The 23109-nt window shown below is 48.6% G+C and overlaps 1 protein-coding gene across 2 annotated transcripts in view; it reads left to right on the plus strand.

Moving 5' to 3' along the window:
- Positions 1-23109, plus strand: part of RAPGEF5 (Rap guanine nucleotide exchange factor 5) — a 267845-nt gene that overhangs the window by 237970 nt on the left and 6766 nt on the right. For both annotated transcript variants that reach the window (XM_066584672.1, XM_066584673.1), the window contains 8 exons: positions 242-333; positions 3640-3762; positions 7547-7725; positions 10401-10491; positions 11581-11631; positions 13574-13661; positions 15720-15784; positions 21394-21448. In XM_066584672.1, the coding sequence (XP_066440769.1) occupies positions 242-333; positions 3640-3762; positions 7547-7725; positions 10401-10491; positions 11581-11631; positions 13574-13661; positions 15720-15784; positions 21394-21448 (744 nt within the window). The remainder of the gene's footprint in view (positions 1-241; positions 334-3639; positions 3763-7546; positions 7726-10400; positions 10492-11580; positions 11632-13573; positions 13662-15719; positions 15785-21393; positions 21449-23109) is intronic.

Consider the following 23109-nt stretch of genomic DNA (forward strand, 5'->3'; position numbering starts at 1 on the left):
TGCTCTGTCCTCTGCTCTGTCCTCTGCTCCCTCCTCTGCTCCCTCCTCTGCTGTCCCTCCTGCATTTTTTACAACTGATATCGCCTACTGGTCATCAGGAATTGTATTCCACTTAATACGGCAATTACATCTGGCAGGCCTGCGCTTTGTAAACCGGGAACAGAGTTGTCTGCAGCCGACAGGATTATCACCCCCGATCACTGATTGATTACCTAAACCTCTGCCTTCCTTTTATCTGCAGAGAAACATGAACTTCTGCCAACGGAAATGGCGCTTTCCAAGTCCCTGGAATCCTCCAGTCGCATGTACACTTACCGGAAGAGTGACACTTTGGTAGGTGCCGTGGGGTATATATGTTACAGCTTATGATCCCTAATTTATGTCCTGGGTATAATGATGATGTGACTGTTCTCCATTATAACGGCTGTTACCTGTATGCTACATTAGTGCTCATCTAAATTTAATTCATGACGGGTTAATAAAGGCGATTGGTAAGGCGCTCTTTACACTACAGTTTTCCCTCCATCCCTGCTTTCAGTCACAGGGTTCAGTCTGCAAATACTTTAAGGAAGATGGAACAATACCTCTGCAGCGCCACCTACTGGATGGCCGTCACATCAATGCTTGAGCCTTTATATAGGTCTGTAGAGCAATGATTGGGAGTTGAAAACCACGCCAGAATCCATACACAGACAGCTGTTTCGGGGTGCAGTAGGATCCTGGCTTGGCTAGTGAAAGGCCTATGATGTTGGTCGGGAGGGTTCAGTCCCACATGCTAAAAATGGCATTGAGATGGAACCTTGAAAAGTGACAGAAGGGTTAATGTAAATCAAAGACCACTTTGGTCCCCATTTCTAAGAGGTTCTGAGAAGCCCCATACACATGACCCGCCCAAATTGTTAGGCTTAGACAACTAACCCAAGTGTACGTTTCATCAAAGGGGATGTCTGGTTACATTTTCAGTTATCTGTTTCCTGTTACATGGCGCTATTACGCCCCATTAATAGTTAATAATCACCTCTGATGGACTGCTTGATGCATCCGCCATTGTCCTCCTCCAGTCCTCCTGAAGGACGGCTCTACCAACTTCATTGGCGCTAACACTGGGGTGACAGGTGTAGTAATTTCATTCTCAAAGTCTCCAAGATGTTGGCGCTGGCCCATGTGCAGTTATTGCGCATGCGTCTGTCAGTCCAGCACTATCGTCTATGTGAATAGCCCATCGGATCATCCAACCCTCACACATTGGTAATACTAGTGAGGACTCGCTGCTCTGAGTAATGGCCGGGCGAACAGGATCATATGATGGGCATCCAACAGCAAAAGCTGCATGGAATTGCAATGGCAGCTATGTTATTCATCTCTATGTCTTAAGGAGCGGGCGAGGATGGCCAGGAGTATGAAAGTAACCAGGCAACCCCTTTAAGATTCCCGGGACTGCAGCTGTCTGAATGTAGGGGAGATTTATCATCTGTTTTAGTCCTGATTGTGCAACAATGTAGCAACATTTGAGAGGTGCACCACTCTGCGCCACTTTCCTGAAAAGGGGGCATGGCTATCAGAAGGGGGCGTGGCCACCCAGATCAACATATTTATGTATAACTTACACCAGAAACGGAAGTAAATTATACCTAAAATCTACGCCACCTCCTAGCTGGTGTCCATTTCCATGTAGACGCAGGAAGCATCAGAGATGCGCCTAATATATGAAGTATGCCTCTCTTCATCTTGCGCCGACACCGATAATAAGATAGCGTATTGACATGCCAGTCTTAATAAATCTTTTCTGTAGTTTTCTTGTCTAGCGCTCCGTGTGTTCATATACAGCGTTATGTCCAATGACGTAGGCAAGCCAAAATCAGAGACCAGTTTGGAGGGGATGTACCACAATGCAAGTTATTCCCCAACTACAGGATGAGTATAACTTGCTGATCAGTCTGGTCTCACTGCTGAAACCCCCCCACTGATCTCAAAAACAGGTGCCCCGTGTCCCCCATCCTCTTCACTGTGGAGTTACTGCACCCCCACAATGAGAGGGGGATTCAATGGAGCGCTGGTCACACAAGTGTGCCGACACTCCATTCACTTTCAATGGGACTGCGGAGATACTCGAGCGGCGCCTACTTGGCTATTTCCATCAGCCCCATTCAGCTGAATGGAGCTCTGACCACGCATGCTCAGCCAGCGCGTCCTTAACAGTGACGTCCTTGTGGGGGCAGAAGTGAGCCCCATAGTGACAGTCAGAGTGGAACATGGGAGTTCCTTTCTCAAGATTAGCGAGGGTCTCATCTTTGATACCCCAACAAGTTAACCCCTATCATGTGGATAAGGTATAGTTTGCAATTGTGGTACAACCCCTTTAATATGGCCTCCAGCTCATTAGCATATTTGGGTGCGTGTGCTGTCCCTGTTAATGCACAGACAGCTCACGGCTCCATTATAGCTTATGAGGTACACACACCGACATTTAGAACTCATTACTAGGGATCAGCGAGTATACTCACTAAGGCACTACTCGCTCGAGTAATGTGCCTTAGCCGAGTATCTCCCCGCTCGTCCCTAATGAGCGGGGGCGGGGAGCTGCGAGGGAGCGCGGGGAGGAACGGAGGGGAGATCTCTCTCTCCCCCCCCGCTCTCCCCTGCTCCCTGCCGCAACTCACCTGTCAGCTGCGGCGGCCCCCGAATCTTTAGGGACGAGCAGGGAGATACTCGGCTAAGGCACATTACTCGAGCGAGTAGTGCCTTAGCGAGTATACTCACTCATCCCTACTCATTACATGTCCTATTCACGGATGAGAAATAAGACCCGCTAACACCTGCCAACATGCAGCCTGTGTGTAAATAAGACCGTATCTGGACGGGTCCGATGTGCGAGGCCGAAGTAGTATAAAATGTTAGCATTTTGGTGAAAACATACATGATCGGTAGCGGGCACCCCTTTAAACGATAGTGTGTTGGTCAGGATGTCTGTGTGCGATCTTCAGGGTCCTGAGGGGTATCGTCTCTCCTTAAGGAGAGCAGTTAGAAGGTGTGTGGAGACATCTAGGAGGTGAGTAAGGCCATGCAGGCTCCTCTGGGAAATATATGCAAATAAGGAAGATGGAACGATACCTCTGCAGCGCCACCTATTGGATGGCAGCATTCCTTCAAGTCAATGTCAGACCCTTTAAACAAGTCTTTAAAACAATGATTGGGAATTGAAAACCAAATCAGAAAACCATACAGACAGCTGTTTCGGGGGTCTTGCCCCCCATCGGTGTGCCGTAGGTCTCTGGCTCGGCTAGTGAGGCTCCTGTAATGCTGCTGTATAGCCTTTATTTTACAGGTGAAGAGTAATTTGCGGTGGGGGACGTTGCAGCGGTCTCGGCCAGCGCTGAGCGAGTTAAGCAGCACATTTATGTCCATCATCCTATCTGCCTGGTCAGTCCCTTTATAATTGAATTTCCGCCCAGAGCGCTTTGTTCAGTGAGTGTCCATTCATCACCTCCTTCGCTTTCACGGCCTTTCCTAAATTGACTGAATAATCTTGTAGAAGGTGAACAAGCACGAAAGAGCAAAGTGCTCTCAGCCCGGACGGCTGACACCGCGGCTGTAATCCCCCTCTCAGACTGAAGTGTTTACACTGGGCTTTTATTGCAGAACCCCTTCCCAGAGAGCGAGGAGACGCAGCAGCGATCGGTCCGCATCCTGGGGATGAACACCTGGGACATCGCCTTGGAGCTGACCAGTTTTGACTGGAGTCTCTTTAATTCGATACACGAGGTAATTTCTTGCAGAAGACGTTCTATAGATAATTACCCCAGAATGAACCGAGCGTCTCGTCTATAGCGGGATCCGTAATCGTGAGCGGTGAGATCGGTCTGCATCATCCGTGGACCGTTAGATACATGCAGAATGACTCACAGCTCTGTGCGCCGGTCACAAAATATCAGATCCTCTCTAGTGTTTAACAAAATAGCTTTTTGCATCGGCGCCCAGCAGAGTCATTTATGCTTCCAGTGATCAAAAGCAATCAGCATCTCGCTCAGGTCAAGCCGCGACATATGTGGTCACTTGAAGGATGTCCCCCAGTCAGCAGTTCATGGTCGCTGATTGCCTGCTGGGATTTGTGCTTTCATCACAGTGAGGGGCGTGATGGGTTAGGCATCCTATTGGGGCTCATTCACACGGCCGTATGCGTCCCACATATTCACACACGTACAATACACACAAATGCGCATGTGCGTACGTGTATGCTACATATATTAAATCCACGTGGGCTATATTGGTGCTAATTAGGACATGCTGAGTGTTTTCTTCATGCAGTAGTGTGGATGGGGGGTGTATGATCTGCTTACATATAGTATGATTGTTTGGGTGCGGTAATGACGTGTTCTGGGAATGTTACACATCATGTATAAATAAGTCATCTGATTACAGAGATGCGATATATTTTATATAGGCATTATATGTAACGACGAGTACTACCTAGTCAAAGTACGAAAAGAGAGTCATGAAAAGGCCTTTACGGAAAAAAGATGTATATAAAAACTCAACAGCAAATACGAAACGTAAAGTACAGGACTTACTGAGACAACAAAGAGGAAAAAACAGTATTGCCCTAGCGGCGTGCAGCGGCCGCACCTCCGGGGGCCGTGGCAGTGAGTTTGCCCTAGCGGCGTGCAGCGGCTGCACCTCCAGGGGCCGTCGCAGGGAGTTTGCCCTAGCGGCGTGCAGCGGCTGCACCTCCGGGGGCCGTGGCAGTGAGTTTGCCCTAGCGGCGTGCAGCGGCTGCACCTCCGGGGGCCGTGGCAGTGAGTTTGCCCTAGCGGCGTGCAGCGGCTGCACCTCCGGGGGCCGTGGCAGTGAGTTTGCCCTAGCGGCGTGCAGCGGCTGTGCTTCCGGGGGCCGTGGCAGTGAGTGAAACTCCTGTTATGGTAGACGGGCACCTAGTGAGGGGATCAGAGAGGACCCGTATACCGACATCATGTGGCAGCATCGCCACGCTGGCAGGCAGAGAGCCAGACCTGTCCAGCCTTGCATGCAGCCTGCAGACACTGTGCTCTCTGGAGTCTGGACTGTCTGCCGGTGTGAGTGTGGTGGAGGAGCGAGACAGCAGGGGCCCGGCTATATCTGTGGTGGCTGACTGCAGAACCTAGAGGAGGATGAGGGTTGGATTGTGGGACATAACAATCAATGGGAGTGTCTGCACAGCATGCAGCCAGCGGTTCAGCTGCACGGTCTGCGCTGACTTTCAGGGGTGGCAGCGCTGGATTGGGGAGCCAGATAATAAAATCTTTATTTACATGGCGCCAACATATTCCGCAGCGCTTACAAAATAGGGGAGGACAGATACAAGAAACAAAGATACAAAAACCACGGTTACATGAAGTAATAAATTGATGGAAACAATAGGGGTGAGGGTCCTGCTCCAACGTGCTTACATACTACAAGTAATGGGGGTATACAGAAGGTAAAGGGCTGGAGATGTGCACGGTATGGCGGGGTGGAGAGGTGTACGGTATGGTAGAGATGTGCACGGTATGGCGAGGTGGAGATGTGCACGGTATGGCGAGGTGGAGATGTGCACGGTATGGCGAGGTGGAGATGTGCACGGTATGGCGGGGTGGAGATGTGCACGGTATGGCGAGGTGGAGATGTGCACGGTATGGCGAGGTGGAGATGTGCACGGTATGGCGGGGTGGAGATGTGCACGGTATGGTGAGGTGGAGATGTGCACGGTATGGTGAGGTGGAGATGTGCACGGTATGGCGAGGTGGAGATGTGCACGGTATGGCGAGGTGGAGATGTGCACGGTATGGCGAGCTGGAGATGTGCACGGTATGGCGAGCTGGAGATGTGCACGGTATGGCGAGCTGGAGATGTGCACGGTATGGCGGGCTGGAGATGTGCACGGTATGGCGGGCTGGAGATGTGCACGGTATGGCGAGGTGGAGATGTGCACGGTATGGCGGGCTGAAGATGTGCACGGTATGGCGAGCTGGAGATGTGCACGGTATGGCGGGCTGGAGATGTGCACGGTATGGCGGGGTGGAGATGTGCACGGTATGGTAGAGATGTGCACGGTATGGCGGGCTGGAGATGTGCACGGTATGGTAGAGATGTGCACGGTATGGCGAGGTGGAGATGTGCACGGTATGGCGAGGTGGAGATGTGCACGGTATGGCGAGGTGGAGATGTGCACGGTATGGCGAGGTGGAGATGTGCACGGTATGGCGAGGTGGAGATGTGCACGGTATGGCGAGGTGGAGATGTGCACGGTATGGCGAGGTGGAGATGTGCACGGTATGGCGGGCTGAAGATGTGCACGGTATGGCGAGCTGGAGATGTGCACGGTATGGCGGGCTGGAGATGTGCATGGTATTGCGGGGTGGAGATGTGCACGGTATGGTAGAGATGTGCACGGTATGGCGGGCTGGAGATGTGCATGGTATGGTAGAGATGTGCACGGTATGGCGAGGTGGAGATGTGCACGGTATGGCGAGGTGGAGATGTGCACGGTATGGCGAGGTGGAGATGTGCACGGTATGGCGGGATGGAGATGTGCACGGTATGGCGGGGTGGAGATGTGCACGGTATGGCGGGCTGGAGATGTGCACGGTATGGCGGGCTGGAGATGTGCACGGTATGGTAGAGATGTGCACGGTATGGCGGGCTGGAGATGTGCATGGTATGGTAGAGATGTGCACGGTATGGTAGAGATGTGCACGGTATGGCGAGGTGGAGATGTGCACGGTATGGCGAGGTGGAGATGTGCACGGTATGGCGAGGTGGAGATGTGCACGGTATGGCGGGGTGGAGATGTGCACGGTATGGCGGGGTGGAGATGTGCACGGTATGGCGGGGTGGAGATGTGCACGGTATGGCGGGCTGGAGATGTGCACGGTATGGCGGGCTGGAGATGTGCACGGTATGGCGGGCTGGAGGTGTGCACGGTATGGCGGGCTGGAGGTGTGCACGGTATGGCGGGCTGGAGGTGTACACGGTATGGCGGGGTGGAGAGTGAGGGATACTATACACATAGACAATGGTCAGACACAAGCCGTAGAGTGGCTGAATCGGTGTGACTGCAGGGGGCGGTTAATAGCAGCTAGCAGGGATTGCAGTCAGTAGGACAGGAAAGTTTTGGTAGTGCGTTCCAGAGGACCGGTGCTGCTCTAGAGAAGTCTTGGAGGCGGCAATGAGAGCTTCGAATTAAAGGGGCGCTCAATCTGATTTAATTAGCTGAGCAGAGGGTGCAGGCTGGGTGGTGGATTGAGATGAGGGAGGCGATGTAAGGCGGCGCGGTGCTGTGGAGAGCTTTGTGTATGAAGGTAATGAGTTTGGAGAAGTATAATAAATACCTCCCTGGACTCCAGGGAACCTGCTGTATGGGCTCTATAACTTCGTTTACGGTCCTCCTAACCGGAGACAGGTCCCCTTTAAGTAGATGAAGCACATTTGAGACTACTGCTCATGAGTTTCCTAGATCCAGTAAGTCCTGAAGCAGCTAATTGTACACAATTCTATTTCTACCACGTCTCATTAATTGTCTCTTGTTTTACAGCAAGAGCTGATTTACTTCACCTTCAGCAGACAGGGTAAGGCGGAGAACACCCTAAACCTGAGCCTTCTACTACAGAGATGTAACGAGGTTCAGCTCTGGGTGGCCACGGAGATTCTCCTCTGCAGTCAGCTTGGAAAACGGGTGCAACTTGTGAAAAAGTTCATCAAGATCGCTGCTCAGTAAGTTGGAGATACTTGATCACATGACCGTTCAGCATGCATTTCATGTTTGCATTGAAGAGATAATGGGGGAAATTCATCAAAACTAAAGCGAAACTAGAGTCGTTGCCTGGAGCAACCAGAAGGGGATTTTTTTTTATTTCGTTTTTTCTCCTTCATTTCTCTGGGCATTCTGGGTAATAACTATTGATGACCTATCCTCAGGACAGATCATCAATAGTTGATCGTTGGAGGTCGGCAGCTCGGAATCCCTGCCGATCAGTGGGACCGAACATCCACTCCAGTTGTCAGTGCCAGAAGTATAACAGAAGGCTTCACTCCCATTGAAATGAATGGAAGCAATGCCTTTTATTGCACTTCCGGCTCCGACCGCAATGACAAATTGGAAGTGTTGATATTAATGGGAAGTGAAGCTGTCTAGAACCCTTTTGGCCACCGATGCAGACGCCCCGCTGCACTGACAGCATGCTGGAGGATCAGCCGATCGGATTCCCATGGACAGACAGACAATAGTAACTGTCCGGAATCCCCTTTAATGCGCATTCTGTGGCTCAGACTGATGAGCTCCACACGCTTCCTGTGTCATTTATGACTCGACAAGCCATTGCAGGATTGTCTCCTTCTATTTACTATTCTAAGGTTTAAGCAGGTTCAGCCGCGATCCCTGATGATTTACTCTTCGCCGCCGCCGTCCTACAAGCTCCGGGATCATTTATCATCTTTCCCATTACAGCTGACACAGAAAGGCGATGCATTACTCCGGTTACGGGCTGCAGCAGCTCTTACAATCTAACAGAAGATTGCATTACAGGGACTGTAAATCAAGCAATGTATTCAATATACAGTGTGACAAGACCGTCCCATACAGAGCATAGACATCGGCTGCTGCCCGGGTGCAGAATGATGATGTGTGTGCTGGCTGCCCCTTATGTAGTAGGGATGTGCCATCGGTTTATGTAGTAGGGATGTGCCATCGGTTTATGTAGTAGGGATGTGCCATCGGTTTATGTAGTAGGGATGTGCCATCGGTTTATGTAGTAGGGATGTGCCATCGGTTTATGTAGTAGGGATGTGCCATCGGTTTATGTAGTAGGGATGTGCCATCGGTTTATGTAGTAGGGATGTGCCATCGGTTTATGTAGTAGGGATGTGCCATCGGTTTATGTAGTAGGGATGTGCCATCGGTTTATGTAGTAGGGATGTGCCATCGGTTTATGTAGTAGGGATGTGCCATCGGTTTATGTAGTAGGGATGTGCCATCGGTTTATGTAGTAGGGATGTGCCATCGGTTTATGTAGTAGGGATGTGCCATCGGTTTATGTAGTAGGGATGTGCCATCGGTTTATGTAGTAGGGATGTGCCATCGGTTTATGTAGTAGGGATGTGCCATCGGTTTATGTAGTAGGGATGTGCCATCGGTTTATGTAGTAGGGATGTGCCATCGGTTTATGTAGTAGGGATGTGCCATCGGTTTATGTAGTAGGGATGTGCCATCGGTTTATGTAGTAGGGATGTGCCATCGGTTTATGTAGTAGGGATGTGCCATCGGTTTATGTAGTAGGGATGTGCCATCGGTTTATGTAGTAGGGATGTGCCATCGGTTTATGTAGTAGGGATGTGCCATCGGTTTATGTAGTAGGGATGTGCCATCGGTTTATGTAGTAGGGATGTGCCATCGGTTTATGTAGTAGGGATGTGCCATCGGTTTATGTAGTAGGGATGTGCCATCGGTTTATGTAGTAGGGATGTGCCATCGGTTTATGTAGTAGGGATGTGCCATCGGTTTATGTAGTAGGGATGTGCCATCGGTTTATGTAGTAGGGATGTGCCATCGGTTTATGTAGTAGGGATGTGCCATCGGTTTATGTAGTAGGGATGTGCCATCGGTTTATGTAGTAGGGATGTGCCATCGGTTTATGTAGTAGGGATGTGCCATCGGTTTATGTAGTAGGGATGTGCCATCGGTTTATGTAGTAGGGATGTGCCATCGGTTTATGTAGTAGGGATGTGCCATCGGTTTATGTAGTAGGGATGTGCCATCGGTTTATGTAGTAGGGATGTGCCATCGGTTTATGTAGTAGGGATGTGCCATCGGTTTATGTAGTAGGGATGTGCCATCGGTTTATGTAGTAGGGATGTGCCATCGGTTTATGTAGTAGGGATGTGCCATCGGTTTATGTAGTAGGGATGTGCCATCGGTTTATGTAGTAGGGATGTGCCATCGGTTTATGTAGTAGGGATGTGCCATCGGTTTATGTAGTAGGGATGTGCCATCGGTTTATGTAGTAGGGATGTGCCATCGGTTTATGTAGTAGGGATGTGCCATCGGTTTATGTAGTAGGGATGTGCCATCGGTTTATGTAGTAGGGATGTGCCATCGGTTTATGTAGTAGGGATGTGCCATCGGTTTATGTAGTAGGGATGTGCCATCGGTTTATGTAGTAGGGATGTGCCATCGGTTTATGTAGTAGGGATGTGCCATCGGTTTATGTAGTAGGGATGTGCCATCGGTTTATGTAGTAGGGATGTGCCATCGGTTTATGTAGTAGGGATGTGCCATCGGTTTATGTAGTAGGGATGTGCCATCGGTTTATGTAGTAATGGGCTATCTATGTACATAGTCAACGGGAACTAAAGGGCAAAATGCATTACAATCTATTTATTGTGTCTTCCAGTTGCAAAGCTCAGAGGAATCTGAATTCTTTCTTCGCCATTATAATGGGGCTGAATACGGCATCAGTCAGTCGTCTCTCTCAGACCTGGGAGGTAAGCTCTCTATATGTTACATACATGTGCAATCAAAAGGACTCATTCAGCGCAATATCTAAATACATTGAAACAACAATAGAGTACTTGAATAGGAAGGCAATTTGAATTCAATTGAAAGGGTTAAATCTGCACCAAAATTTCCAAAAAAAACCCCACAGCAAGTTATGAACACCCCTAGGGTTTTTTGGGGGGCTAATTAATAGTTGATCAGATGGGGTCTGTCACTTGGAATCCCAGCCAATCAGCTGATTAAAGTGACAGCAGTGCTCCCGTAAGCTCTGCTATCACTTCACTCCATTTTCGGCACAGCACCGTACATTGTGTAGTGGCTGTGCCTGGTATTGCAGCTAAGTCTCATTCACTTAAATGGGACTGAGCTGCTCTCAAGCCACCATTAAACATGACATCACAGGCCTGTGAAGAGACTGCAGCACCACAGCCTCTTTAATCAGCTGAATGATGGGTATCCCAAATGGTGGACCCCCACGATCAACTATTGATAACCTATCCAGTAAGTGTCAAGTTATCCAGCCTCATAAGTGTCTTGTAGGGTGAGAAGATCTGGGGGAGTGCCTGAAGGAGAAATAGATATCAGCTAAGGGGATAATACTTAAGTGAATATCTTATCTGTATTGATCAGAATATTCATCTAAACACAATGTCCATTTAAAGGGAAGGTATCGTTAAGGGCAATCAATTATCTGTCCAACCTCCTGGAGGAGCTGGCAGACTAGCCAGCTTATTCTACTTGTATAGGAACTTTAGCTGGTTTACAGGTGGGAGAAGTGAGCCTAGTCGCTGACAGGAGGACTATGCAGGATATATTGGCATCCTCGCCAGTTGCACCCTCAATGCATGCACATTAGCCAGGCCTGCAGCTTTCAGCTATGGGCAGAGGACTCAGTGGGATCCCTCATGCTTTATACTTTCATGCCTTCCAGATGTACTTCTAAGCTAACTGTTACAAACTGGAGAGGAGATACTTGACATTCATAGCACACAATCTATTCAGAGTCTTCAAAGGCAACTTTTTGTGTTCCTGTGCTTTGGGGTAATATTATGTATTCTCTTTCTTTTCGTTCCAAGAAAATCCCAGGAAAGTTAAAAAAACTCTTCTCTGAACTTGAAAGCCTGACGGTGAGTTCCCTGCCATTTATATGCGACTTGTGTAACAGAGCAGATATCTAATATTAATTTAACGGAGTACAGACTGAAATTCTATGCTATTAAAACAATACTAATCAAAATAGAGCCCGTGTCGTACCATCTGAGAGAATGAATATCATTAGAGGACCAAGAAAACTTTCATGTAGAAGAGCCTTGGATCAATCATGGCGCGGTCTAGGAAGCCACTCCAAAAGTTAGAAACCAGCAGTAACACGCTGTAGGGACACATCTGCACTGCAACGGGGAATATGTCAGCTTTGTGTTATGTAGGACCAATAGGCTTTGGTTATCTAAATGGCGAGTTCCTCTCCTTCCTGAACAGGCAATAGCATTAACCTTTTAGACAACCTTTTAAAATAAGCTGCCGTGTTTGTATATATGAGGAGTAACACTGGACCTGGGCATTATGTGACTGGCATATTGCATTTATCACCAGTATTCCCCTCTGAAAGCTCCACATCTAACTCTATCTTCCCTGAGTTGATGGGTGTAGACTGCTGCAATGATGCCTCCATACACTGCACACAGAGAGGAGAGGAGATCCTGCTCCCCTATCTCTACCTCTCCCATACTCAGCCCACACAGAGAGAAGAGGACATGCTAAACCTTTATCGTTATCTCTCATATACAAAGAAGTAACAGCAGCATGAAGGACATTATACAGCAGTCCTGAGCCGTCTAGGTGTGAATCCAGTGACTCCTTTTCCCTCCTTGCTCTGTAGACTTCTACATGCAGCATATAATCTGATCTGTTGGTGAGCCGTTAGTTCATCTTGTTTCTCAACACAGATTTTAGCAGTTTTTCAGCATTATTGAATAGATTGGGGGTGGGGGAAAGGTAAGGGTCTGGTAAGGGGCGAGAAGCACTTTCTTCTTTGATAAGTTGTATTACAAAGTTTCTTATTGTATATTTGTTTGTACCATTGATTTATGCAAAGTTTGTTGAAAGGCTCAGCGACCATTTAAAGGGCACGTGTCATCCAAAAATTACCTATTATATAAATCACATTTTTACGTTAAACACATTTTTTTAGTAATTTTTGGTGATTTTCTTTTAATTTTCGGTCACAATCCATATTTAAAAAACAAATCTTAAAATCCTGTATTTTTCGCACCGAGCACAGAGCCAACTAATAGTCTGATACTTCCTATTCTGTAGAGAAAGCTTTACAGCCAGCATCTCCCTAACATCACAGGCAGGATTACACTGAGAGGTGACACCTATATGTAGAGAACACAGGACCCACCTTAGCTGTGACTATCAGTCCCTCGCTGCAAAATGACCTCCGCAGAGCATGTGTAGCACAGTCTCCCATACAAGTCAGTGAGTCCCCTGCAGTCCATGGCGTGGATGGCCCATGAGGCTACTGTAAAGCATGTCTACTAAATGCAGCTCAGGAAAGATGGCCGCCCCCATAGTATAGATAACAAAATAAAAAATTATACAATCAAAAAATAGATTTAAAAAATGCAAAATGTTTCTTTATCTGGTTTTAATTGATCTAGTCCCCCCCCCCCCCCCTCGCTATTTTACAGACCAGCCTTAAATAAGTGCCGGTGAAGCAAGATATGCTAAATGTAGCGATACAAGTCCCTTAATACATTTGTTGCAACCTGGGCTGCCAGTGCAGCTCCTCCAGAAATATACGCCAAGTAAAGCCTGACATAGACTTCCTCTGTAATTTATAGCAATTTCTGGTGTAATTAATACAAGTTTTGATTGGCCACTGGTGATCCTGCCCCTCCAGGCAAACCACAGACACTGGTGTAAAAAGTGGTGAGGAAGTAGTGAAAAGTGCCAAAAACCTGCAAACTCCTACGCAAGAGAAGCGTGTTCCTTTTCTGCCAGGTATTCTTATGTAAACACTTATGAATCCCTCCCACTGACTGGTGATTCAATGCAATATTACAGGATCCATCTCTAAATCACAAAGCTTACAGGGATGCTTTCAAGAAAATGAAGCCCCCCAAAATTCCATTTATGCCCCTACTCTTAAAAGGTAAGTCATCGGATTGTAGTGATAAAGCAATTGCTTGTATTTGCTTCAGAAATGTTACATTGTGGCAACAGTCCTGAAACCGAGACCATCTAAGCGGATCTGTGATTCTGCCCTAGTTGTGTGACTGCCCACCCATAGGAGTCCGAGTGCCATACTAAATCACGTCAGCTGATGATCAGTAATTGCTCTAACACCAGCCATACATTTTCAGACCGCTTACACTCATCTAATGGCCTGTGTGTTTAATCAGTCTGTAAGGTACATTTATTGAAATGTTTGTTTTACCAATGATAATCAATTTTGAAGCGGCTGCCACTAGGAGTCTCCCTTCTAGCTTTTCTGCAATCCACTACCTGTTGCTAACTACTGAGCTTCTGTAGTTACTGGGACCCTAGGAAGTGGGGAGGGGCCATCCCAATATAGGGACCAGGCACCCTATATCTACAGCCCAGGACCAGGCACCCTATATCCACAGCCCAGGACCAGGCACCCTATATCCGCAGCCCAGGACACGGCACCCTATATCCGCAGCCCAGGACCAGGCACCCTATATCCACAGGCCAGGACCAGGCACCCTATATCCACAGGCCAGGACCAGGCACCCTCTATCCACAGCCCAGGACCAGGCACCCTATATCCACAGGCCAGGACCAGGCACCCTATATCCACAGCCCAGGACCAGGCACCCTATATCCACAGGCCAGGACCAGGCACCCTATATCCACAGGCCAGGACCAGGCACCCTATATCCACAGGCCAGGACCAGGCACCCTATATCCACAGGCCAGGGCCAGGCACCCTATATCTACAGGCCAGGGCCAGGCACCCTATATCTACAGGCCAGGACCAGGCACCCTATATCTACAGGCCAGGGCCAGGCACCCTATATCCACAGCCCAGGACCAGGCACCCTATATCTACAGCCCAGGGCCAGGCACCCTATATCTACAGGTCAGGACCAGGCACCCTATATCTACAGCCCAGGGCCAGGCACCCTATATCTACAGCCCAGGACCAGGCACCCTATATCTACAGCCCAGGGCCAGGCACCCTATATCTACAGCCCAGGGCCAGGCACCCTATATCTACAGCCCAGGGCCAGGCACCCTATATCTACTGCACTTGGTCCTTATCGTGTTGGTAATGACATGGTATCACCCTCTCCCATAGGTTAGATCTATGCCCGATACAGCAGTATGTATTGTGGCCGCCATGTACATCACACAGCTGCCCCCTCGCTGCTTTACATGCAGATTGTATTCCGGCTTCAGCAGCTTTGACGCTTTATTGGGGCTCAGAAGGATCTCCTGTAATTAACATTTAAAGCTATGAATGAATTAAATATCTTATTTCCCACTGACGGATCTGCCAGAGGTTATTAATGCATCTTGTATGCGGGGTTTAATATTCACCCGCAGCCCCTATACCCGAGGCGATGCTTCCCACTAGAGCCGGCTGCATGTTTGTCTGGCTCCATTCTTCCCGGATTTACGTTGCCATTAAATTAAAGGGAAGCTGCAGTGTAGAGCAAGGATCTTCCCGCTCGTTAACCCCAGCAGCTTGGGATGAGCTCTGTTCGTTCTGAGGGGAAAGGACATTCCCCATTTGGACAACCAGAGCTCATCCTGCTGTGAGTGGCTGCAGCTCCGCTTCTATCAGTGCCACCGCCTGCTTCTTAAGGTTGAGATTCAGAAGCATGTCCGCAGTCCCTACAGGACCGGCGGAGAACGCGGCTGTTTGAAGTTAGTCAGGAGCACTGAACTGGCAGCTGTCAAGCTGTAAGCCCCGTTGAAATGAACGGAGCCGCGGCTACTTAAGCACAACCTGCCCTCAGTTGACTGATGTGGGAGAAGCTACCGGGAAGTAAGGAGGACGGGGAAACCAGCGGGAGTCCCAGCGGTCGGGCCTCCATCGATCTGTACGCTTTCTTCCATCCAGTGGATATATGAAAGCTTGAAAAACCGTCCCTTAGCAGAACCTCCCTTTAAGTGGCACGTATGATGCACAGCGCACTGTATGTATTGGTCCACCTTAAGAAGTCCTTGTCATTTCTTTCAGATGTTACATTTATTCATGAAGGAAACAAAACCTTCTTGGACAACCTCGTCAATTTTGAAAAGCTGGTAAGTTCTCTATACGGTACTAATTATTATTAATACACGATTGATATATTGTCATATAATTAGAGATGGAGGGTTTGAGTTGTTCCATAGCTTTAAGGTTATTAATGACCGGTCCTCAGGATTAGGTCATGAATAGTTGATCGGTAAGGGTCTGTCACTCAGGATCCCCACTGATCAGCTGATCGTGACAGCAGTGCTCAGGTGAATGCTACGACTACCTCAGTCCATACTAGGTACAGTGTCGTACATTGTATAGTGGCTGTGCCCAGTACTGCAGCTACATCCCATTCACTTGAATGGGGCTGAGTTGCTCTCAGGCCATGTGACCCATGAACATTACATCACAGGCTCCTTCAAACAGCTGATGGGTGGGGATCCCACGTGGCAGATACCACTGATCATAGGTCATCGGTGGTGCGGTCCTGGAAAACCCCTTTGACTATAGTGAGATGGATGATGTAGAGACGGGCCATTTTACACAATATTGTAGAGTCCAGACATTAATGCTGACGAGGAAACTGAAGTGGTTTTAGTAAAATGTGATTCAATCTACTTCTCTGAGCAGGTGAATTAATCAGGTAGTAAAGCCGCCGTGTGATTGGTTGGATTGCCAAGTCATCCATTAATCCCAGACTCACATGAAGTATTCTGCACACCTGAAGGGCAGGATGCCTTTGTGCTGCTGTAGCAGATACACCTCCCCGTCCCGCAGCATCGACTTTATAGTTTTGCTAATAGTTGGGGAGGTAAAAACTGGTCAGTGCCTTAAAACTATTTCGACCATTAGGCTATCAAGGACGTTCAGTGTGTCATACGTGTCGTTCAATGGGTCATACGTGTCATTCAATGGGTCATACGTGTCGTTCAACGGGTCATACGTGGCGTTCAGTGTGTCATACGTGGCGTTTAGTGTGTCATAGGTGGCGTTCAGTGTGCCATAGGTGGCGTTCAGTGTGCCATAGGTGGCGTTCAGTGTGCCATAGGTGGCGTTCAGTGTGCCATACGTGTCGCTCAGTGTGCCATACGTGTCGCTCAGTGTGCCATACGTGTCGCTCAGTGTGCCATACGTGTCGCTCAGTGTGCCATACGTGTCGCTCAGTGTGCCATACGTGTCGCTCAGTGTGTCTTACGTGTCGCTCAGTGTGCCATACGTGTCGCTCAGTGTGTCATACGTGTCGCTCAGTGTGTCTTACGTGTCGCTCAGTGTGTCATACGTGGCTTATTTCCCTCATAAGCACAATAAGCAACGTGGAGAATGTGTGTAAACTACACCGATAACACCGGTGTTTGTATATAATAGTTACCCCTGGACGGCCCCATTAACACAAGCCAATTGATAGCCAATTGGCAGAATAGGCCATCAATAGGGAATCAGTTAAGGGGTGTCCCCCACGATCTCCGCTACTCAGCTGTTCATCAATCTGCTGATTTTGTCACTTTTGCACAGTTTGTGACATGGCCCCTTTAAATTACAAATTCGACTTCCTTTCTCTCTGTGACGATGAGTCTTAGACATGTTTCTCCATGATCTACGTCTTTGGTGAGCCGCAGATTGAAGGCGGCGGCTTCTGTCCGACTCCACGTATTGTTTTATTATCCTTATTAACCGCCTGCAGACGTTACGTATTTATGGACTTCGCTCCGGTGGATGCTGTTGGCCATTCTGGATGCTCTGTCACAGCGGCGGATGGTATTCTACCAGTCATCTGCCCGCAGTCTCGCAGCCGCTGGCACCAGGTCCATCTTTTAGCACATTAGTGCACTGCTGGCTGTTTGCTGCAGTGTCTCGGTGTCGGCGGAGCAGCACGGTGCTGTGATACGGCTCATCGCTTAGTCTAACCCCCCTGTGTTCTCCTCCTGGCTGAGTGGAAGCGGCTTCCTGCTTGTGGCACTTTCTATTGTTTTGGTCTTCACAAGCCGTGAACGCACCACGTGCAAATATGTCTCCAGCCCTCAACCGCGGGATGGAAACATGTTGTCAACAGCATCAGCCCCGCGGCTGTGATTGTGCTCTGTGCTTCTACATTGTGCCCGTTTGTTTGGATTCTGCTCTAGTAGCGGCTTTGTTCCAAGACAGGAAGAAAATCGACATTAGAGCGGTGAACACATGTGACCTCGAGTCCAGATGGGGCGACACAAAGCCGCACAACCTTGCATCCACTTGTGAAGAAATGTTTCTTGGCATCTGCTGCGCTGTATTGTGCCGGATGAATTATGATTCGCTCCTGATCTCCCAAATAACAAGTGTCCTTCCCGCTTACATAATGCAGGGACAGAAATGACAGCGCGGTTCTACGCCATTCTACCGAACGTAATGGCGTGCCTGAGCAGGAATCAGAATAAGTATTTATGTCCATAGGTTAATACTTAGTGCGGCTCCTTTGGCATTAATGACATCAGATACTCTCCATGGTATACTTTCTACTAACGTCTGATACACTGCAGCTGGTGTTTCCCTCCATTCATCCTGCAAATGTCTGTCAAGTTCTCTCAAATAATATGGACACTATTCTTATTTCCTGACCCAATATTCTAGTTCGTCCCAGAGATGTTCGTAGGTTCAGGTCGGGACTCTGCGCAGCCGGTCCAATCGTGGAACATCCATATCCCCAAACCAATATAAACCAGCAATATATTTGTGACGAGGCGCGTTGTCTTGGAAGTATGGCCGACCATTTCCAGGGTATTGTCACATAGTCGGCAGCATATTATTGAATAGGAAGTCAGGTTACACCTCCATGTTCAGGGTTCTTGCCACTACAACCAACGGACCGGGACCATGCCACGTAACACATCTCCAGGCCATAAGTGAACCTCCGCCGTACATAACCGGTAGAAGGCGTTCCCCAGGATCCTCCACTCACAGGTACAGCCATCCGATGTGAAGATGCAACATCATTCGTTTCTCCAGAGAACACTCTTCCATTGCTTAACTGTCCAAGGACAATGATTCTTTGAAAGAACTCGCTAGACCAGTGTTTCCCAACTCCAGTCCTCAGGGACCCCCAACAGGTCATGTTTTCAGGATTTCCTCTAGTAAGGGCACCTGTGGGAATGTCCGAGGCACCGACAATAATTACATCACCTGTGCAACCATGAGGAAATCCTGAAAATATGACCTGTTGGGGGCGCTGAGGACTGGGGTTGGGAAACACTGCGCTAGACGTTTGCAGGAGGAATGGAGAGAAATACCAGCTGAAGCGTATAAGACGTTAGCAGGACGTATACCTCGGGGAGTATCCAATTACATTAGGGCCAAGGGAGCCCCACAAAGTATTATGGACACAACTACTACTTGTGATTCTAGTGCACAGTAACGTTTGGTAGGGCATTGTGTGGAGCCTTTCTTGTAAGTCCTCCTTTACACTTGGAGGCAGATGCAAAACACGGAGGCTCGGCCGACAACACAACCAGCAGCGTTGTTGGACGACCGGCATACATAACACTTTTGGAGGCCACATGCCTCCTGTATCCACCACCATGTTACGCATCGCTACGATTTTCTAATAGGGGCGTCCTTCCCACTTGACTCTTCTGCAGTTAGTAGTAAGTGGTTTGTAGCGGAGGACGTATTGTACTTACAGCTGGGGGCTCCCATTTAACCCTTTTGGTGGACTTTCAGGCCTTTCTTTCAGGGTCGTCACTCTCTTCTAGATTTATCTACGCGAGTACTTACCCTTTGTGCACTGATATTATTGGTAAAACCACTTACCTCTACCCATAAACAATCCTCTAGTTCTCCTGAGTGTAAGTCTATCAGGTATCGGCACATTACATGGTCACTAATCGCACCAAGACTACTCAGAAGAACGACCTCCATTAAAGTAACCCTCCGGTAAAGTGACGGCAGGGTCCCTGACGATCTGCTGATGTCGGGCTGCTGTTGTTGCAGACAGATCCAGAAGCAGACGGTCCGGGTTGGTATGTAATTCAGTGCGAGCTGCGCCTGCCTGACCAACCCGAGATGCTGGACTACAGACATAGCTGTACATCTATCTCTGTCCTCACTGGCAGCAGGCCCGGTAAGCAGCTGGTTGGTGGGGATCCCGAGCCGCGAACCTCCAACGATCAACTAGAGATGACCTATCTTGAGGAGAGATCATTAGTAGTAAAGTCACAGACAAACCATTTAAAGGGGTTGTCCAGATGTAAACTATTAATGGCCTGTCGTTAGGCCGTTAATAGTAAATCTGTGGGGGCTGCTATTCCGGATGCTGGCTGTTTACCTGGTTAGTGTTCACATGCACTGAGCTGATGTCTGCAGGAAGCAGACAGCTCCATTCTCAGTACAATGGCTTGGCTTGATATTACATGCAAAGTTCTCATTCACTTCAATGCAATACCAAGCCTTGCCACTGCAGTAGAACAGAGCTGTCTGCTTCCTGCAGAAGTCGGCACCGTGCACAAGTGAATTGGCTCAGCAAACAGCTGATCGTTGGGGCTCCCACACGGCTGAGCCCTGCTGATCTACTAATGATAGTCTATCCTGCGATTAGGCCATCGTTGGTTTACAACCGGACAAACACTTTAAATACACCAGCTTTATCACGGTGACTCTCCGGGATGACAAAGTTGGCGTGATCTCAGGCTGCCCAGTGTGGCTTCATACCACCGAATGGTTGGCTTAGTTTATGACAAAAATTGTGTCAACGTGTGGTACTCTTCGTGGTGCGCTTCTTGGTGCTCTTCGTGGTGCTCTTCTCGGTGCGCGTTCCTTTTCATGAAGCCGCATTCCTTTTTTCAGTCATGTAAAAAAAATGTGTCTAAAACACCATAAATGCGATGCAAAGCACATAAGTGCAATCTGCGCCAGAAAACGGGCAAACCTTCAGTAGTAAATCGGCTCCATTATGTGAACCTAATAAACGGCCCCGGGGGCCGATGGGGGATCTTCATTATAACAGGGGATAACGACGGCGGCTCCGAGATGAAGGTCATGTTTAATATCTGATGAAGGGCAAAAACCTGTCGCCCGTCCATAATGACAGCACAAAATGTGGACAATGGCAATGAATGGGCAAAGGGGATGCAATTAGAGCATCAGCCGCAGCTGCGTGTTGGCAGCGAATTATCTGCTCGCAGCACATGGCCACTTACCCGCGGTTATTCCTCCCGCTCTCCAAGTAACGCCCATCACTGAGCAGGATGTGTCTATTATTCGCTGTGGGTTACTCCAAGTATTGTCCACGTCTACAGCTGTGTGGCCCCGATAAAGAGCCGTCCCGCCGCACCAGAAGTAGTCCTTACGAAGGAACCGCGGCGCGCTAACAAGTGTATTATCTGCAGCCCCATCTCTGACTGGTTAGATCAATAAACTATAGCGCAGCGCCGCCGCGCAGCTAATCCGAAAAATAAATCACGCTTTACTTCAGGACTTCGGAGTGCTACAAAAAAGCGTAAGATTGTAATAATTATGGAAATGTCTAAGCCAAGTCTTTTCTTCCTAAGTGACAGCGCCGCGCTAATCCCTCCGAAACAGAAAATCACATTTAGTGGGAGAACGTTGGAACAGACCGCAGGCGAGAGGTTTATAGGAAGGGTAGATCTGCATATTAATGGCTGCCGGGTTCGGCTGGTCGGCACTGACTGTACGCTCTTCTCTCTTACAGCACATGATCGCCGACACGGTGAGGTCCCTCCGGTATTGTCGGAACAACCAGTTCGGTAAGTGCGGGCCATAGCGATGACTTGTGGGATGACAGCGCTGACTTGGTATCATATGTACTTCTACAGGAAACAGCAAATGTGGGCGGTAATTGTCCCGTGTTCGCGCGGTTAGAAGATAAGCCACAGAGAATCGTCTTTAGGGATATTATATAGTATAGTAACCCATCCTATATAGATTTGGGCCGCATTGACCCATCGAGTAAAGCTATCGTGTCATTATTGCCGCAGCGCGCGCCGCATAGAAACAGAGGTGGGGAAATTGTGGTTTTTTTTCCATTTCACGCCTCCTAGGCCTCATGTCCACGGGTGGATTCAAGCCGCCCACAGGGCATCATGGGCATCCACATTTCAATTTACACACGTAGGTTTGTTTTCTGGATTCCGCATGCGGAAAACAAACTGCAGCAGGCTCCATTGTAGTGCGGCTTCTATGCAGACAACTTCCATTGAAGTCAATGGAAGCCATCCGATCCGCGGCCTGTCCGCAATTGACAGTCTGCAGATTCCGCGGGAAAGCAGAAGTTTAAAAAAAAACTGTACTGCGCGTGTGCGACAGCCGGAACATCTGAACGCATCCACAGTACAGAAAAAAGACCCGGACAGATACGCAGGGTCACCAGCCGCGGGCTCCCGCATGTGATATCCAACCCGTCCGTGGACATGAGGGCTTAGCATTGATTAAATGTTTTTCAGTACTTTATATGGTACATTACATAGTGTCACTGAAAAATAAAACAAACCCTCAGACAGCTTAAGAGTTATGGGAGGTGAAGAGGAAAATGGGAAAAAGGGGCCATGTCATTAAGGGGTTAAAGTCAGCACGATCTATGTCACCAATATCTATGATGAGACGATCCCTTTAACCCCCTCTTCATGTTCATCAGATTATATGGCAGTTATGGAAGAGTTTAAACCATAGAACACTAAGAGAATGAAATCTGGTGGTCCCGACAGAAGACCCCTCCATAATTACACAAAACAGACCTAATGCTCAGAGTTTATGGAGTCGGACATCACGCAGGGGCCACGGTATACGAGTGCCAACGGCAGCCCTGAAGGCGTAATATCAGCCGTGTGAATTTCATGAAGACATTAGACTCATTTGTCGGCTTCTCCTAAACCTTGTCGACTATTTCCGCACCCGAGGGATTCTCACAATCTTCATCCACTGCAGGGAGAACATGGTAAAAAGCGGCTTCTGCAGAGAGGCAGCCGAACAAAGAGCGCAGATGACCTCCAGGCCTGATACATATTATGTCTTTGATTACGTACAGAACACTACACAGAAGTCAGCCAGACGGAAGCGGTGTGGGCTGAATGTGCCGAGCGCACAGCATTTCCATGCCAGCAGAAAAGAAACCTTTTATTCTTGACTAAACCCCCCAAAAAAGCCGCTAATCGCTCTTTGAAAATCCTCTTGCAAATATTTTATTTAGTTGATCCGCTTTCAAAAACAACAGTAATTAAAAAGCTGAATGCGTTTAGCGGGATGTCAGATATGCTGGAAACTGCTAAATTCCTGAAAGCACCTTCCCCCGAGGACGAAGCCGATACTTACCTACACATTCTTAAAGCGGTACTCAAAAGAAGCTGAAAATTCTGTTCACCTTTTAAAAAAAAAAAAGAATGTTTTATCACTGCATTCAAAGACTCCGAAC

This window comes from Eleutherodactylus coqui, chromosome 12 (genome assembly GCF_035609145.1).
Source record: "Eleutherodactylus coqui strain aEleCoq1 chromosome 12, aEleCoq1.hap1, whole genome shotgun sequence".
NCBI lineage: Eukaryota > Metazoa > Chordata > Amphibia > Anura > Eleutherodactylidae > Eleutherodactylus > Eleutherodactylus coqui.